Below are 18,850 nucleotides of genomic sequence, written 5' to 3'. Positions count from 1 at the left end.
ATTAATACCATTTTAGTGGTTCCATTTTCATGGCTACCTCTTGTGCCAGTGTTCACCCTAATAATGAATGTTGCTTAGAAATTTGCCCAATTAGATATACTATCTGGTCCCCCAAGAGTGATAAGAAGGAGTTATCAAGCAGACCATACAGATTTATCAAAAACGATCAACAAAGTTGATCCAGAATTACCCGAAAAGGACCATTCAAATAACTCTGGTGTTCTGTACATATTCTGAGGCAAATGCAAACCCTAAATTCTTGAAATTAACAAACAACCCTGGTAAAATATTACTGCAACTTATTCTTACAACCTTGGAACTGATCACAGTTTTTTTGGGGGTGTGTATTTTTATAAAATGTTTGCATTTCTAGAATCAAGGTCTAAAAATCAAAATTCCTATAAATGTTTACTTAGTGGTGTTTTGTATCATCTGTGTAGAAGCTATAAGGTTCATACAGTTAGAATTACAGTCAACCTTGCTGACCGACAGTTGTACGATAATAGACACTGAACAGTTGAATCTGTGGTCAAACTATTGGATTACTGATATTCTGCAGGTGAGAAATTGGAGAATAGGCTATCTTGGATTTATGCATTCGATCAGTGAAAATGTTAAATGTGAAATCACTTTGGAAAATACAAAACCTCAAACAAATTGAATTTAAACCAAAACACAAATTATCCCTCAGACCCATACGTGTGACATTTTTCCTGGATAGTTCTTGTGCATACATTCCTGGTCATGCACCTGCTGGGGCTACTGAGACCATCCCATCCAGCATGTGCTGGTGTGCGATTCTTCCCCAGCCATGCTGTAGCCATTATAGTAAATGATTCATGCAGTGGGACTCCCAGGATGCAGCAGAGCAATGACTTATGAGGAGCACTCCTGGACCAGGAGTCGGCAGCTACAGCCACCTGGTGCAGATAAATTTGCTGCCTCTCAGACCAAGCGTTGGATTTATTCAGATCCAACCTGGCTCCAAACTTTATTAGTGTGCAAAGCAGCCACATTGACTTATCAGAGAAGCTTTAGATGAAGGTAAAGGTGGGAAAAACACAGGGTGAGGCAGAGGGAAGCAGAGGTTTTAGGAGAAATTTTGAGTTTTCCTAAAAGTCCAATCATCTTGGAACTCAGAGTTTTGGGAAACAGAGCCGATGGTCAGAAATACAAGCAGTTTAGGCAGCTCATCAGGCCTGGGACAACGTGCCGAGCACATAACCCAGTACAGTTGTCTTTCCACTGTCCTGGCCTTCTGGTTGTGCACTCCCTGTGTGTACACAGTTAATATGATGTGTAAACTATTTATGTGGTTATGCATCAACCATAAGATTTCACAACCCGTGTGGCCCTGCTGCAGCAATCAGATCTGAGCCCGCCACCAAGTTGGAGCAGAAAGCGGTACTGGCTGCCTTTGTGTTGATGCTAAATGGGTGTTAGAGCAGACTCTGTGAGTGTTGGACTCCAGCCTACAACTGAATTTTTTCAGAGAATGTCAAAATACTTGGAAATCAAGTGAGTCACACTTCTGTTTCAGCCAGAAAAATGAGTTGTCTCTCTCAGTGTGCACCAGGTAATGCCAAATGCAATGACTGCTGATTTCAGGATTGAGTCTTGGTTCAAATTTCACAAAACACCTTCTCTCTTCCATTATGACCATTTGTTTGCAGTGATTTCTGCTGGTCCATCTGCCTGTGTGTGAGTTGGCACAAAAGGCGCTGTGAGTGCACTAATGGTCAGTCCTATGGCTCCATGGGCTTTGTGAGCTCAGGCAGGCAGGCTCCAATGGCAACACGAGACTTTAAGTGTGAGTGTTGGTGAAAAGCTCAGCAGTCAGAAGATCTGGATGCAAAGAGCTGTCTCTTCCGTTGTCCCATTCTTCTCAAACTTTCAGGAACCCTCCAGGCTTGGGGCATGGGTCATTTTTCCATTAGGCTTCTGGGGAAGGGGTTCTTGTGCTCTTCTGCAAACTAACTTTTCCAGGTAAAGAATAGCTGGTGCTCGGATTCCATGTCATTAAGATGAGGCTATGAGTGCAGCAGTGAGAAGAGTCCTGAGGATTTCCCGGGAGGACAGGCCATTTCCACCCATCTCTGAATCCTATTTTCAGGCACCCAGAGTCCTAACATGGAAGTGATGGCTGAGAGGCGGTGGTGATGGTGTGAGCAGAGAAGGCATCTTCTTTCCACATGAGTTAACTTCTCTTTGGTCTTGCATAGTCCTTTTAAATTTTTACAGCTTTCTTTCAAATCCTGGTCATGTTATCCAGAGCATTCCATTTGTGTGCAGGTCTGTAAACAGGACTTCTGCCAGACACTGAGATTATATTCCATCCTTCACCTTTTCCCCTGTGCATACAGGTCGGTGCTTTTTGGAAGGGCATAGGACAGTGATCGATAATCCTGAGTTCAGGGCATGTGCATCAGAGGTACCAGCCACTTTATCCTTTCTTCTTCTACCACCCAGGTGCTCCTCTATAGGGGCCAACCACCACATACCTGGCAGTGAATATTCTTACTTTTTAGAAACATGTTTCCTAACTTATGCTCACAGCAAGCCCCTGGGGTATATGTTGCTATTTTCCTCTTATAAATTAGGAAACCAAGGCTCAGGGAAGTCAAGTAAATGTTGCAACCATGATTGAAAGCAAGGTTGGTATGATCCCAAGGCCCACAATCCTTCCACTAGTTTCACTGGAAGATAATACATGGGTACTTACTTCAAATAATGTATTGCTCTTTTTAAAATTATTATAAAGGAATACATTATTTTTAAAAAGATGGGAAATGCCTGAGATGTATAAAGAAGGAAATAAAAATTCCTGCCTTCCAGAGATCACTGTTGTTAGCACATTGAAGCAGAGGCCAAGAACTTATATCAAGACTTGTATTTGACAACACACCTAGGAAGTGACATCAGTTTCCTAGGCCATACCTATAAAATGGGGAGAGAAAGTAATACATCTTCTGGTGGTTATAATGATAAAATGAGATGTTTTCAAAGAGCTTAGTCCATAGTAAGAAAACAACAAATGTTCATCCCTTTTATCACTCTATTCTTCTGAGCTTTTTAGTGTGTAGACAGACATTTTAAGCTTACATGTGCTTGTACTATACAACCAGTCCTGCTTGATAACCTTCTTTAACTCTTTAGCTATTTGATGAACATTTCTTCATTTCACTAAGAGTTGAATATTTAGGTTGTTTCCCACCTTTTTACATTTTTAATTGATTTTTTAGAGAAAGGAAAGAAGAGACAGACAAGAGAGAGAAAGAGAGAGAGAAACATCGATATGAGAAAGCAACATCGATCAGTTGCATTCTGCACACACCCAGACTGGGGATTGACCCACAGTCTGAGAATTTGCACTGATCTGGAATTGAACCTGCTGCCTTTTGGTGTATGGAACGATGCTCCAACCAACTGAGCCATATCAGCCAGGGCATCCCACGTTTTTGCTTTTATAAATTGTGTTGTCTACTGTGGAATGAAGAGAGAGAATGGAAGTGAGGATTCTAATTATATCTGTGACATTTTATTTAAAAAAAAAACTTGAAAAAAAACACTAAAGGAAAAATGAAAAAATATGAACACTTATTAACTTTGGTGAGTACATGGGTTTCTGGGCCTATTTTCTGAATGTTTTTCTAAATGTGTAATAGTTGATAATTTAACATTTAAACATTATGATGCTAAGATGAACATCCTTGTACAGAGGGCTTTGTATCCTATGGGACCAATTCCCCAGCATAAATTCTCTGGACTCTTCTCACTGTTGCACTCACAACCCTTAGACCATATAAGGATTGTATAGCAATTTACACATCCCCCGTTTCTGTATTGTTATCAAAAATTTAAATTATGTTTGGGAACTGAGAGGAATTGCATTTAAAAAATAATTATGGCCCGGCTTGTGTGACTCAGTGGTTGAGGATTGAGCTATGAACCAGGAGGTCAAGGTTCGATTTCCGGTCAGGGCACATGCCCAGGTTGTGGGCTTGATCCCCAGCCGGGGGCATGCAGGAGACAGCTGATCAATGATTCTCTCTCATTATTATTGTTTCTATCTCTCTCTCTCCCTCTCTGAAATCAAAAAAATTAAAAAATAATTACGAAGCTAAATAACTTTCTATATGCATTTCTTTGGTGAATTCCTTTGACATCTATTGCCCATTTTTCTATGACATGTTCATGGTTTTTCTTTTTTTAAAAAAATATATTTTATTGATTTTTTACAGAGAGGAAGAGAGAGGGATAGAGAGTTAGAAACATCGATGAGAGAGAAACATCGATCAGCTGCCTCTTGCACACCCCCTACTGGGGATGTGCCCGCAACCAAGGTACATGCCCTTGACCAGAATCGAACCCGGGACCCTTGAGTCTGCAGGCCGACGCTCTATCCACTGAGCCAAACCGGTTTCGGCTCATGGTTTTTCTTAATGATTTGTAAGAGGTCTTTATATATTAACCCTGGAACTGGAAAATCCTTAGAAAATAAACCTTCCCAGTGTGGATGGCCCTTACATTTTAAGTTACCCATGCAAGGACAAGAAAAGACCTTCCCATGCTCAAGGCCACAACTTATTTTCAGCCATTTGCTTGTTTTTGCCTTCAGACCTCCAGTGGAAGTCCGGGCACATGGCCGAGAGTCTCACCAACATGCCCCGGCACTCCCTCTACATCATCATCGGGGCCCTGTGTGTTGCCTTCATCCTGATGCTGATCATCCTGATTGTGGGGATTTGCCGCATCAGCCGCATCGAGTACCAGGGCTCTTCTAGGCCGGCCTACGAAGAGTTCTACAACTGCCGCAGCATCGACAGCGAGTTCAGCAACGCCATCGCCTCCATTCGGCACGCCAGGTGGGCTGTTGCAGGGGCAGCAGGAGGGGAAAGGGACAGGCTGCTTTCACATGTGCACTCTTTGACAATGTGCACTCTTGGGACCAGGGTTATATTGTACATAGGACTTTACACCCACAAAGAGGGTTTCACAGAATAAACTTAGGTTCAAGGTACTGTTGAACCTATTGAATGTTGTTGGGGGTTGATAATGAGGTTGCTTTATAAGCAAACCCCTTTTCATTGGTTACTGGCTTTCTGACTTTATTTGATACATTCCTTCAGTTTGTGTTTATCTGTGCGAGAAATATCTGATTCTTAATCACTGAATGAAAAATTTTAGATGATTTATTTTTGGAATGTCCTTAGCTATATTACTTTCCAAACACTCAGCATAGATATAAATTATTCCATTTGATAACTTTAAAAATGGCTAACAGCTATCATTTTGCTGTTGGGAAATCCATGTGAAAAAATAATGATGGAAAACTTCCCTTACCTGCTGAAGGAACTAGACATACAAGGCCAGGAAGCACAGGGAGTCACAAACAAGATGAATCCAAAGAGGCCAACCCCCCAAATACATCAAATTTAAATGCTAAAGGTTAAAGAAAAAGAGAGAATATTAAAAGCAGCAGGAGAAAATCAGTTAGTTACCTATAAGGGAGCTCCCATGAGACTATCAGCTGATATCTCAACAGAAATTTTGTAGGCTATACAGGATTGGCAAGAACTATTCAAAGTGATGAAAAGCAAGGACCTACTACCAAGATAACTATACCCAGCAAAGCTATCATTTAGAATTGAAGGCAGATAAAGAGCTTCTCAGACAACAAAAAGCTAAAAGAGTTCATCACCACCAAACCCATATTCATAAAATGTTAAAGGGTTTCCTTTAAAAAGAAGAAGGAAAAAAAGATAAAAAATATGAATAACAAAACGGCAGTAAACACATATCTATCAACAATTGAATCTGAAAAAAATAAACAAGCATAAGAGAAACAGACTCATAGATACAGAGAACATTTTGACAATTGCAAGATGGTGAAGGGGTTGGGGGATAGGTGAAAAAAGGTGAAAGGAAAAAGAAAGTACAAATTGGTAGTTACAGAATAGTCACAGGGATATAAAGTACAGCACAAGGAATATAGTCAATAATCCTACCTAATAATAGAGTAACATGTAAATTACCATCACTCTGTTATGCCCATGATTGGGTGGCGGGAGGCTGGGGGGCGGGACTCGGGGTGGCCTATCCGGCCATTGAGAGGCACGGATCCGATGCCACTGAGGGGGGCTACCCCGCCCCCTGTGCCTCTCAACGGCCACATCCGCGGCCGCTGAGGGGGCCTGCCGCGGACACCCAGCTGCGCCTCTCAACGGCAGGGTAGCCAGGTGTCCGCGGCAGCCCCCCTCAGCGGCCGTGGACCATCAAAAGTGGGGGAGCTGGGTGCCTGTCTGCTCTGGCACCAGGCCTTTCAGAAGCCTCCGCTGAGCCGGAGGCTTCTGAAAGGCCTGGTGCTCAAGGGATTGGGGCTCAAGGGTACTCTTAGCTGCACTGATTGAGTCATCGTATATTGATATTGGTTTTGATACAAGCAGATCCAAATTCTGTCTGAATGGCAAAGAAGTTCAGAAGTTCAGAAAGTTCACTTTCTTCAAAAGGAAACCCCAAACCCAACACTTAGATCTTACAGAAATTTTGCCACCTCACTGGAAGCAGAAGCTGGTCCCCAGCTTTCAGGCAGAGGAGCCAGTGGAAGAGAGGAGTTGGGAGACAGAGCATCTGCCCCCATACCTCGGGGCAGCAAGGACAGCTTCTTAGTGGGACTTGCATGAGCCTGAGCCTGACTTCTAAACTATGAGGGAAAAAGGGTTCATATCTCCCCATATCAGGCCCTACACAGCTGCCTGTCATTTGCTCCTTCCATTAAGAGTCAGCTGGACAACACAGCTTCCAGGAAGCCCTGAGATCGATCCCTGCAAATCTCATCTTCTTTGTGTATTTGACTAATTTTTCCACTAGCTTGTGCATAAAGAACAGAGATTTACTTATTTATTTTTTAATTACTTTATCTCCAGTGGGTTCTGGTACATAGCAGACCTTACTAAAATTTGAGGTCTTACTAAACTTTGGTCTGAAATGGATGGATGATCTTGGTTAGCGGTTAATGGAAGGTGCCTTCATCTGTCTAAGAGAGAGATTCATTCCAGACACTAGCTTGGTGAGTGGTACCAGCCTTCAGGAATCTTTGCAGTGTCCTGAAATCATTGGACGACACACAGAAGATGTGAAAAGGAGAGAATAGACAAGTTCAGTTGTTCAAGAGTTCCCAGAGGGGTTCAGTTCACCAGGAAGGAGCAGATGTCACCACTTTATACTGGGGTGTACTGGGAGACCCAAGAAATTGGATTCTCCCACTGTGAGAGGATCCCTAGCTAAGTAAGATGCTTTTGCAGTCAAGAGGAAGAATATTTTATTTTGGCCTCAGAATAGTTTAAAATAGATCCTTCTGGGCTTCCTGATTATATAGCCCGCTGGGAAGATATTTACCGAATATTCTTGGAAGGAAAGGATAAACTTGAAAGCATTTACAAACCTGGTTCTTATTTGGTGCCGATTTTTATCAAAAATATTTACTGCAGAATTCCTAACCAACAAGCTTCTACATGCACCAGTGACTGCAAATAAAGCCATTGAAGTCAAAACAGTACCTTCCCCATATCTGGGAACATTCCCATCTGAAGGTTTATGTAGTTACAACCTGTGGTTTCTACAGCATGGCCCTCTGGAGGCCCATGCTGGGTCTCTGGCTGGTGGGCCCTTTTTGCTCTTTTTTTCCTGGAAACCCTAGAAAGCACTGACAAAACACAATTCTTGTGAAATTACCCTCCTAGTCTTCAGCAGTAGCCTATACCTAACGTTCATTTCATGGCCTGTCTTCCCGTCGCTAGTCTGGAGGTGACATTGGATAAGAATGACTGCAGCTCAGCAACCACACAGGACGAAACTGAGTGGGTCATCTGTGACATTCAAGAGTGACTGAGGAAGTGTGTGGTGACTGTGATGACAGCAATTGGTTGGCGCTGGTACTGGGTTGAGAAGTAGCCCCTTATCCTGCGAGTCATCAGCTCTGACGCTGCTTTGCTTACCTTTAGGTTGGAGAGAGTTTATAACTGACTGGCTAGTGGGAGCGATGACATGACTAAGTTCTGGTCCCACCTGATTGCTCGCTGCTCCACCAGCTATAAGTGCCTGATCACAGAAAACAAAAAGAAAGGAGAGCTATGAGAGAGAACAGTCACTTTCTCTCAAATGGCATCTCCTGATGTGGGCCTTTTTCAAGGTCAGACCCATCTGACATTCTTTGTGGCATTGTTTTAGCTTTTGACTTTCAGGGGAATATGAACTAGAAGAATGTGCACTCTGTGATCTGCCTTATAACTAGTTGTGGTATTTTTTTGTTTGTTTTTAGTGAAATAATGTACGTAAGACTTGTCACCAAATACGATGTTTAGATGCCTGTCACACAGATACTACTGTTCCCATGACTCTGTTAGTGCTTCCACGATGGTTAACGTGGCCAGTGCTACACTAAATCCTTTGGGGAGAGGGACTGTGGCCTTCATCTAGGCCTGTAAAATGCTACACTTTGTGGGCCATACAGTCTTTAGGTCTCTGTGCCTCCTCAATTCTGCCTTTGTAGCAGCAGAGGCACTACAGATGGACATAACTGTGGTCCAATAAAACTTTATTTGAAAAACAGGCAACAGGCTGCAACTGGCTTGCAGGCTGTAGTGTGCTAAACCCTGGTCCACATTATACTTTTCTATAGCTTCAAAAATATACAATTAAAATTAATTAATATTATTGGTGGTATATTATTACCAGTGTAGCTGGCTATTTTATGAGAAATACATTGTCCAAATATTTGTACCTTAGGTACGCTCTGAAATTTTCAGACTTGGGAGAAAGTGTTAAGACCCTTTCGCTTAACACTGGTTGAGTAAAAGTTGGCTTTTACACTGATGCCCCTTTTCTGAGTCTCAGATTATGCAGGCCTCCCTCAATTGAGATACACAGACCGCAGCAGGCTGTACACATTTATGCACACAGAGTCCCAGACCTTTGGTGAGGCTTCGCATTTTAGACACGAGTTTATTGATGACTTTAACGTTGCAGTAATAGCTGTGGTTTCTCGGTGGCAGCATGCTTTAACTCTTTGTCTCTGCATGTGCCTGGCACCCACCGGGCATGGTTTATGCCTTTGTGCTCCTGGAGGCCAGTAAATCTTGAATGAATGGAAATACACGATAGAAAAAACATTTAAAAATAAAATATCACATAAAAATGCAATGTTTCTAATTTTCCATTCGATTTTACCTTTTATCTCTGTACGTGAGAAGACAGACTTTTCAAAGGAAGAAGTAGGAAAGCGGGGAGATGACATGTAAGCCACCGTAAATTATCCCCTTGATGTCTTAGGGTGCTCATCCTCGCCACCTTTTAAAAATTTTAGCTTCTTCTAAAATTTCTTTTTTAATGGGCCCCAGTGGACTTGAAACAGTTAAAACCTGTTTTCTATAAAAGGCTAGTGGGGGGTGGGTTCAATCCTTTAAATCCCACTGCACTGCAGGGGCTTTGGGGGAAGGTGAAGTCTTGAATGGGAAGAGACCACCCAGAAGCTGAATTGGCTGTATTGTAATCATCACCATCTTGATACTGACTTTTCAGGAAGTCCTGAAATTGGATTTTGACGCCCATGGCTTCTGTTTGTCAGTCCTGCTGTCAAGGAGATTTTGAAATATACAAATCTGTTGGGACAATGGCTTTGTGCTCAGGGAAGAAACAATGGCGTGTGTGTACATGGGTGTCAGGGAGTAATAGGTGGGTGGGACTGGATGGCACATTTTGTGGACAAACACCTATTTGAAGTCATTTCCTCCCTCATCCCTTCTTCTTGTCTTGGGGCCTCAGAAGACCTCTGAGCCTTCACAGCCCTCCGGCAATTCTCATAGGAGAGGCTGTCTGTCCATGGTCTGGGGAAGACCACCCTGCCACTGTGCATTCCAAGCTGCAGAGTGAATGTAAAATAAACTTGCCTCTCCACATCCTTACGGGTCTCAGAAGAAAAAGATAAATCAATATATGTTCTTTTAAATCCTATTGTGGAGCTGTCACGCCTGACTGCTTTGCCAAGATTTAACCTACAAGCTTCAACATTAATTTGGACTCTGTGTTTTGTGGAATCCATTTCTTGCCTCCTGCACCGAAGACTAATATTTTTACTCATGCAGTGTTACTATGAGGAAGTCTTAAATTTCTGTACTTGCTAAAGAATATATCTGTTAGGGTATTTTTATAGTTCCATTTGGTTCCTGAATATAAGTTATTCTTACCATTTGCCTTTCATAGGACTTGAGATCCAACATGTACCTAACTAGAGTCCTCTCTTCTGTGATTTTAGGTTTGGAAAGAAATCCCGGCCTGCGATGTACGACGTGACCCCCATCGCCTATGAGGACTACAGCCCCGATGACAAACCTTTGGTCACACTGATTAAAACAAAAGATTTGTAGTCATTTTTTGGATTATTTTTCAAAAAGATGGGATACTACACTCATTTAAATATTTTTAAGAAAATAAAAAGCTTAAGAAATTTAAAATGTTAGCTGCTCAAGAGTTTTCGGTAGAATATCTAAGAACTAATTTTCTGCAGCTTTTAGTTTGAAACACATATTTTAAACATGGAATTTGAGAAGTCCATAGACTACGTCTTAATATACTTTCATCCCTCTAAACCCTAAGCTTCGACTAGTGTGTGGTCTTTTCACGGTAGACCCTATAATGACACCCAGATTAATTTCTGTGGCTGTGACAGAAATAGTCTAATCAAGGAGAAGTTTCTAGTTAATGTGTGAGTGTGGCTTTCTGAGTAGAGTTAGGAAACACGTAGAGAATGACGCGTAGTACAGTATCCCCGTGACTTAAAAAGAAGTCTGAAATGTCTGTTTTGTGAAAAAGAAAGTAGTTACCTTTACTATTCCTAACCCGAATGAAATTAGCCTTTGCCTTATTCTGTGCATGGGTAAGTAACTTATTTCTGCACTGTTTTGTTGAACCTGTGGAAACATTCTTTTGAGTTTGTTTTTGGTTGTTTTTGTAACAGTCGTCAAAGTAGGCCTTGAAAACGTACTTAAATGGAAGGGCCTCGTGAGGCAATTACAATCGAATTGGATCTATATTTTCTTTGAAAAGTCAAGGTCTTTTTAATTGTGAGCAAGCTACATTTACGTTGGAGCTGTCCGTTGCTAAGAGATAGTAAATGTAAGAGGGTACCAGCCCCTTCCATAGCGAGTATTTCTCATAGTGCATCTTTATTTATATGAGGACTTTTTTGTGGCTGTATTTGATTGATATGTGCTTCTTCTGATTCTTGCTAATTTCAAGGAATATTGAATAAATATTACCAAGTCAAGGAAGCACTTGTCTCTCGTTCTTTTAAAATGACATAAAACACATTTCTGGGGCTCAAACTCTCAGAAAAAACACCGTCATAGTTGTGAGCCAGATAGTATTCTGTACAAATAAAAATACAACAATGGCAGTTCTCCAAAGTAATGTCAGTATGAACTCTCCATGTCAATACTTATAATAGTGTGTGTGTGTGTGTGTGGTGGAGCGGCGGGGGGGGGGGGGGGGGGGGGGCGGGAGTTGTACCAGGACAGGAAGAAAGGCAAGGTCTCGTATTGGTGGGGCAGGATGTCCATGCTACAGAAATTCAAGCAGAAATGAAATTCAGTTAGTGCATTATAGACCTCAGTTTCTGGATTAAATCAGCAGCCCCATAATTTTGTAATGGAGGTTTTTCAAGAATGAATTTGCATGATAGCTCTTAAAATTTTCTAATCCACAGATTAAAATTTAACCCACAGACACATTCCCAGACTGCTGTGTGACAATAGAGATCAACAGATAGCCAATCATTGTCATATTTCTGCTGGTTTACTTGAAAATCTCCAAATTGCTAAAGAAAATGTTCACAAAATGGAAATATTTTTATTATTAAACTAGTCCATTATTAAAATACTCCATGGCCAAATTACATTTTAATAAGGTGATTTCCTGCTTTCCCAAGCCAAAAGGCCCCTTAACAATTTGAAATTCTGATACTGTGGTTTCCTTATATTGGAAAACAAGCAACTTTTACAGTCTTTCAGAAATGTGACTCCCATAGGCAATTTCAATTTGACTCATTATAGCAGGATCTTCCTTGCAGTGAGATGGATATAAATCCATAAGGACATAAAAGGTATACTACACATTCAAAGTGGTCCTTAGAACAGTTGAATGTTAGGCAGACCTACCCAAATACACACACTGCTTCACCCTCACTCTACAGATGCCACACACACACACACACACACACACACACACACACACACACACACACATATACTAGTACACACACAGAGACACAGACATACTATGGAGGAGCTGAGTTTAAATTCAATGCACTAGACCAGGGCTTCTTAAGCTCTGTACTATTGATATTTTGATCTGGTTTATTCTTTGTAGTGGGCTGTCCTGTGTGTTGTTGAGGCATCCCTGGCCTCTACCCACTAGAGGCCAATAGTACCTCCCAGATGTGGCAACCAGAAATGTCCCAAGATATTGTCAAATATCTCCTGGGGTGCAAAATCACCCCTGGTTGAGAACCACTGAACTAGACAATCTCTCATTCCTTTTCATTCTTTCCCATCTGTTCACCTATTCTCTCATTCATGCAGTTCATTCCATCTGTTCATATTACAAATCTTCACTGAGCTCCTGTTGTTTAGTGTATAGGTAGTGTTCTCAAACGCCTCCTTGTGACCCACCGGTGTTTCCTGACGAGTCTAGGGGTGGAGAGCCAACAATGTGCTGCTAATTCTATAGGTTTGAATTTTGTGTAGGCCATGCTTTTTCATGATTTAGACTGATTAAAGGTTTTCTTTCTAATAAGATGACTTGCACTCAATATTTTAATAAGAATAGCTTATGTTTATTAATGCTGATTGTGTGCTGCCCAAACTGCTGATCAATTTATGAAGATTATCTGCTTTAATCCTCACAGTAACCCAATGAGGGTAGAGACTTTTATGACTGACATTCTTAGGAAGAAACTAAGTCCTAGATAATGTAAATAGCTTTTCAAGGTCCCACAGTTTTTTAGACATAGAAACAGTTTTAAAACATGGAATCAGAGCTTCTGCTCATAGTCATTATTTATCCATCCACCCATCTACCCATCTACCCATCCATTCATCCCATCCACCCATTCACCCATGCGTCCATCTACCTACCCAACATTAATTCATTAGATCTTCATTAATTAATTCATTTAGCAAGTATTTATTAAATGCCTACGATGGACCAGTAAACCCTTCCCTTATTTGGGGAGGAGGGCCATGACAGCAGATGGGACAGGAATTGCTCACGCTCCTGGATATCATAAGCTTCATCAAGGATGTTGTGTCTATATCTCTTAACAGTAGTGGCTCTAGGGAAGCTCCCTTCTGAGCCTCAATTCAGAAGACAAAGAACAAGAGTTGGCTATGAGCTTTGTGCTTGGCAGTGAGGTTACTCCAGGGAAAGGGGGGTGTTGGGCCTTTGCTGTTGTCTTCTCAATTTCCCTACTGGGTTGCTCCTGGCTCCTAGCTCCTGGCTCCTGACCCTGGGCAGTGGATATGAAGAGGGTACTTTCAGAGAGACAGCAAAGCTTTTCATACTGATGTAGGCTTCCTGTGGTTGAGAGGTGAAGGGTGTTTGGAAAATATTCTGCTTCACCCTCACTCTACAGATGAGCCAAATGGAGCACAGGAAGACTAGAAGATGGTTTCCCCCAAGTCAGTGGGATACCAGTGCTATTGAGAAGCAGAAGATGGGTTCATGTAACTGGAAGGGCAGCACATCTCCTGGCACATTGTACTCAGTAAACAGTAACTCCTTATACCTAATGTGTCCTTGTCTCCCTGGACCACCCTGAGGCCAGCTGAGTGCACAGAAGACAGAAGTGTTTTGCACAGAGATGAGGAATGACACTCAGGAGAGATCACTTTATGGAACTTCGCATGTTTGCCACATGAACATGTTAGCACAACTCATCTTCCAGAAGACTTATAAGTGCTTCAGCTCTGAACCCAGGGGATTAAGTGCAAAATGCTTTCAGCACTGGATAATATTCAAGTGGAAAATATCAGGCATCTAGGGACATGACTCATGTTCTTCACATGAATTTTAAGGTGTGTCACAAATGAATTTACCTTAATTCTCAGTTAATCTCAGGTGCTAGTGATGAGAGAGAATTACATAATAGAATAAGAATTGCAATTCAAATAGTTTTAAATGTGTGTAATTGTCTTTTTTGGAGGTAGTGGGTAAACCTAAAGCACTAAGGTTAAGTTCATGGTTGCTGTACAATGGGTTGAGTGCTTTCCCAGTCCTTATTTTCAGGGTTCAGCAGAATCAACCTTTCTTGAAAAGCTGCAACTATTTGGATCATCTCCATAAAGAAGAAGTGATTGTACTTTTTTCATTGTACTTTCCTTGTAGGCAATCACCTCTTAACACAGACAGGACTAATTTCCAGCTATTTTCGTCCAAGAAAGACTCACTCATAGATCCATTGCTTGCAAGGCACCAAACAGCTTTTCTTTTAGCCCCTGCTGATTTGTTTAGATGCTTACTTGATTAGATGGTATGGTCCTTCTGGGTGGAAACTCCACCTTTTATGCTTGTCCCACTTATGAAAAGTATCCATTATTTGTTATCCTAGGACACTCTCTTCTTTGCCTCTTCTACCCCATATCATCTGGGTGGTTGAAAAATGTCAGTGAGCTCTTACCAGCCCAACACTCCCTTACCCAATTCCTTTATTTTCATTACTAGGGGCCCAGTGCATGAAATTCATGTAGGAGGGGGGGGGGCGGTATCCCTCAGCCCAGCCTGCACCCTCTCCAATTGGGGACCCCTCGGAGGATATCCGACCAGAATCGAACCTGGGACCTTTCAGTCTACAGGCCGACGCTCTATCCACTGAGCCAAACTGGTTAGGACTGATTGGTTGGTTTCTATCCCTTAGGGATCGGGCCTAAACCAGCGGTCGGACATCCCCCTTGCAATCTGGGACTGCTGGCTTCTAACCACTCACCTGCCTGCCTGCCTGAGTGCCCCTAACTGTCCTGCCCTGCCAGCCTGATCTCGCCCCCAACTGTCCCCCCCCCCTGTGCTGGCCTGATCTCGTCTAGAACTGCCCTCCCCTGATGTCCTGGTTGCCCCCAACTGCCCTCCCCTGCCAGCCTGATCTCGCCTCTAACTGCCCTCCCCTGCCAGCCTGATCGCCCCTAACTGCCTCTGCCTTGGCCCCCACCACCATGGCTTTGTCTGGAAAGAAGTCGGATGTCCAGAAGATGGCCAGTCAACCTGGTCTAATTAGCATATTACCCTTTTAGTAGTATAAATAGATTATATAGGATAGGATTACTTAAATGGGGGGAGGGGGGAGGAAGCCTTTTTCAGCAGAAGGAGATGCTCTTGGCAGACAAAAACACATAATCCTTATATCTGGACTGATAGCCAGCCATATGCACTATACTACCAAACCAGTCATGAAAAAAATGGACTGCTTTCTTATACCTTACACCAAGCAGCTGTTGCCCTTAAAACCCCTCCTCAGCCCCCACCTTAGGTTCTGCCTTCACAGTTCACCCAGATTAGGTTCTGATTGGTCGGTTTCTATGCCAGTCAGTGTCAAAAGCTCTGCCTCCTAGGCAGCCATTGGCTCCTCACACTTCACCCAGTTTAGGTTCTGATTGGTCGGTTTCTTTTTTCTTTTATTTTTTTTTAAACATGTTTTATTGATTTTTTACAGAGAGGAAGGGAGAGAGTTAGAAACATTGATGAGAGAGAAACATCAATCAGCTGCCTCCTGCACACCCACTACTGGGGATGTGCTTGCAACCAAGGTACATGCCCTTGACTGGAATCGAACCTGGGACCTTTACAGTCGACAGGCCAACGCTTTATCCACTGAGCCAAACCAGTTAGGGCTGATTGGTTGGTTTCTATGCTAGTCAGCATCAAAATCTCTGCCTTCTACGCAGCCATTGGCTCCTGGCACTTCACCCAGATTTGGTTCTGATTAGTCAATTTCTATGCCAGTCAGTGTCTCCAGGCCTATCTCTGGTCCTGATCAAAGAGGCGGGGCTGATCAGCAGCCCTGGAGGAGGCCTGGAGAGAAACTGGTGCGGCTGCTGGCAAAGCTGGGAGAGAAAGAGAGAGGCATCGGCTGATCAACAGCTGCCATGGAGGCTGGGGATCAGACCCTGCCTCTCTCTCTGCAGGCGTCTCTCTGGGCCTTATCCACAGCCCCCTGGGCAGCCAGTGCTGGGTTGCTGCACCAGCACCGGCTGCAGTCAGTGCTGGGTCACCACGGCAACCCAGCACTGACTTCTGGTGTTTCGGTGGAGCCTTGGTCGTTATGGACCCTGGCTCTTTATATATATAGATTCCAAAATAATGTGTTTGCATAAAATCAGATCTCCCCAAGCTTGCTTCATTATGGGAACCCTTGGCATGCCTGTGAAAATAATAGGCTCTGTGACCTTCTTCAGTGGAGAGTGATTCAACGAACATCTGTTCTGGGCCTGCTTTGGGCTAAACTTTGGGCCATGTCCTAATAGCTTATGGTATGCATATTGATTCAGATCCATTGTCTTCAAGAAACTGCAGTTGTGGAGGTTGGAGATGTTTTGAAAGCTTTGGGTAGGAAGTGGGCAGAGGGTATAGAAAGTAGAAAATCCAGAAACCACTTTTTGTGGACTCAAAGCTGGGCCTGCTCTACAAGCATGGCCTTCAGGTCAGCTCCAAGTAAGTAGGCTTCTATCTTGAGGGAGAAGGTAATAAAACAAATGATTGCCGATTATTTCTGTTCCAGCCTTGTCTGTCCTTTTTAAACCCTACTCATCAAGTAGAATATTGCCCAATTATTGACACAGAAATTAATACTGAGCAATTTACCTTCAGGGACTGGGGCCCTCAGGGCATTTTTAAAGGTCCCATCTCACTTGCAGTGAGTTTGCAAGTGCCAAAGACTAGGATCAACAAAGTGGAGAATTTTTTTCAACTCAGTTACACATTTAAATCTAATTGTGACAGAAAATAACCCCGATCTATTCTTTTCAAAGATCCCAGAATTTTAATCTATAAATTGTACATTGAATTTATTTGTATTAATATATATATATATTTCTATTTATATTGCTCTCAGACTGAAATAACTAATTTTTGATCCCTCCATGCAAGGAAGTAGACCAAGTGAAATTGGCAGAAGCTAGGCTTCTTATTTTGAGCTTGCCTTAGAGTTTTGGGGGTTCCTTTAAGGCAGTGGTTCTCAACCTGTGGGTCACGACCCATTTGGTGGTTGAACGACCCTTTCACAGGGGTCGCCTAAGACCATCAGAAAACACAGATATTTACATGACAATTCATAACAGTTGCAAAATTACAGTTATGAAGTAGCAACAAAATTAATTTTATGGTTGGGGGTCACCACAACATGAGGAACTGTATTAAAGGGTCGCAGCATTAGGAAGGTTGAGAACCACTGCTTTAAGGTGATTGGGAGCTGGCTGATTAAACTGGGGACATGAGATAGAGTGGCGGAATCTGGAACCAGATGTGCCTTTGGACTTGACTCCACTTGTCTTCTCTGAGCCTTGCCCTGGAAGTGGGTTTGTTTTTCAGCTACTCACTAAATAAAAGTTCTGGAAACCATTGCTCTTCCATCTTGCGTTTGCTCCACAAAGTAAAGCATCTCTTTGCTTTTACTTCTAGGAGAAAGTTTCCTCCTTCCTGGATGGGGATGAGAAGTGGGCATGCTGTGTGCATGCAGGTGGATTCGCAAGCATCCAGCAAGTCCCCAGAGAATCCCTCAAAAGAGGGGTCCATTTTCTTCTTATTAGCCAGCAAGCTCTATTTTATTCCCATGACATTCAAATGACCTTATTCTTCAGGAAACTGGCCTTCTGTTTTCAGAGTCATATTATTAAGATACACTAGTATACTTACAAAAGACCTCCTTCTCCAAAGTCAGACATACACAGCCTTGACCAGAGCTTGAAATTTGTCAAAGGGACCTCGATGAGGGCATCTGTCCTGCACTTATCCTTTGTGTCTACCCACTATCTGCCTGCTAGACAGTACATCTGTTTCCAATATGGGTCTTTACCAGCTATTCATCAATAAAAGTCCAATCTGCTTGGCTTCTCTAAAATTGCAAGTCTTTTCTCCATGTGGATTTTCACTCCAGCAACAATGTAGGCATTTTGTCAGTGGACAATTTTGCATTCTCATAGCATCCTGCCTTGTGGTTTCATAGACCGTGTGGAATGCAGAAGCTACTATTGGGCCACTTCCCCTTTTTTGGACATTTCATTTTATTCACCAAGGAGAGGTGATTCATCATAGTGATTGTCCTATACTGTCACTTCCTGGAGTCACTTCCCAGCTGTGTGGTTGAATGTAGGGCTCATCAGCTCCTTGATTCTCAGATTCCTCCTTTGTAAAAAGGGGTAGCCCTTTGGGACCTTGAGTTTTGGGATGTGTTTTCTGTTTATTGTCCAAATGTCCAGAAATTCCCTTCCCATCATCAGTTGATACATAAGTACTTAAAAAAATTACTTTCAACAAATGTATTTCCTAAATGTGTTTGCATTTTAACTGTTAGGTGGTTTTTTCCTTAAGTTGCAGATGTTAAATTTTACACAAATATTTTATTTTTCCTTTTGTGACTTCTTCCATTGCCTAACCTCTCAGAATGATTTTAGAGCAGTGATCATAGTTTTATTATATAAAAGTTTAGAAAAGTCAGTATGTAAAGTCCTAACATTCAATAGAAGAGTGGGGAAAGAACATTGACAATTTACAGAAGAAATACAAATGCAAAAAAATCTCTATATCTAGT

General features: G+C 42.4%; 1 protein-coding gene across 1 annotated transcript in view; it reads left to right on the top strand.

Annotated features, from left to right (window-relative positions):
* DNER (delta/notch like EGF repeat containing) overlaps window positions 1–10,424 on the top strand; it is a gene marked incomplete at both ends in the record, with an annotated part of 225,236 nt that extends 214,812 nt beyond the window's left edge. Inside the window, 2 exons of the mRNA XM_079782988.1 lie at window positions 4,619–4,865; window positions 10,313–10,424. Of these exons, the coding sequence (XP_079639114.1) occupies window positions 4,619–4,865; window positions 10,313–10,424 (359 nt within the window). The remainder of the gene's footprint in view (window positions 1–4,618; window positions 4,866–10,312) is intronic.
* Window positions 10,425–18,850: the final 8,426 nt, after the last annotated feature.

The sequence above is a fragment of the Cnephaeus nilssonii genome (assembly GCF_951640355.1).
Source record: "Cnephaeus nilssonii genome assembly, chromosome: 10".
In the NCBI taxonomy this organism is placed as follows: Eukaryota; Metazoa; Chordata; class Mammalia; order Chiroptera; family Vespertilionidae; genus Cnephaeus; species Cnephaeus nilssonii.
The sequence above is the reverse complement of the archived record's forward strand: the minus strand, read 5'-3'. Positions and strand labels throughout refer to the sequence as shown.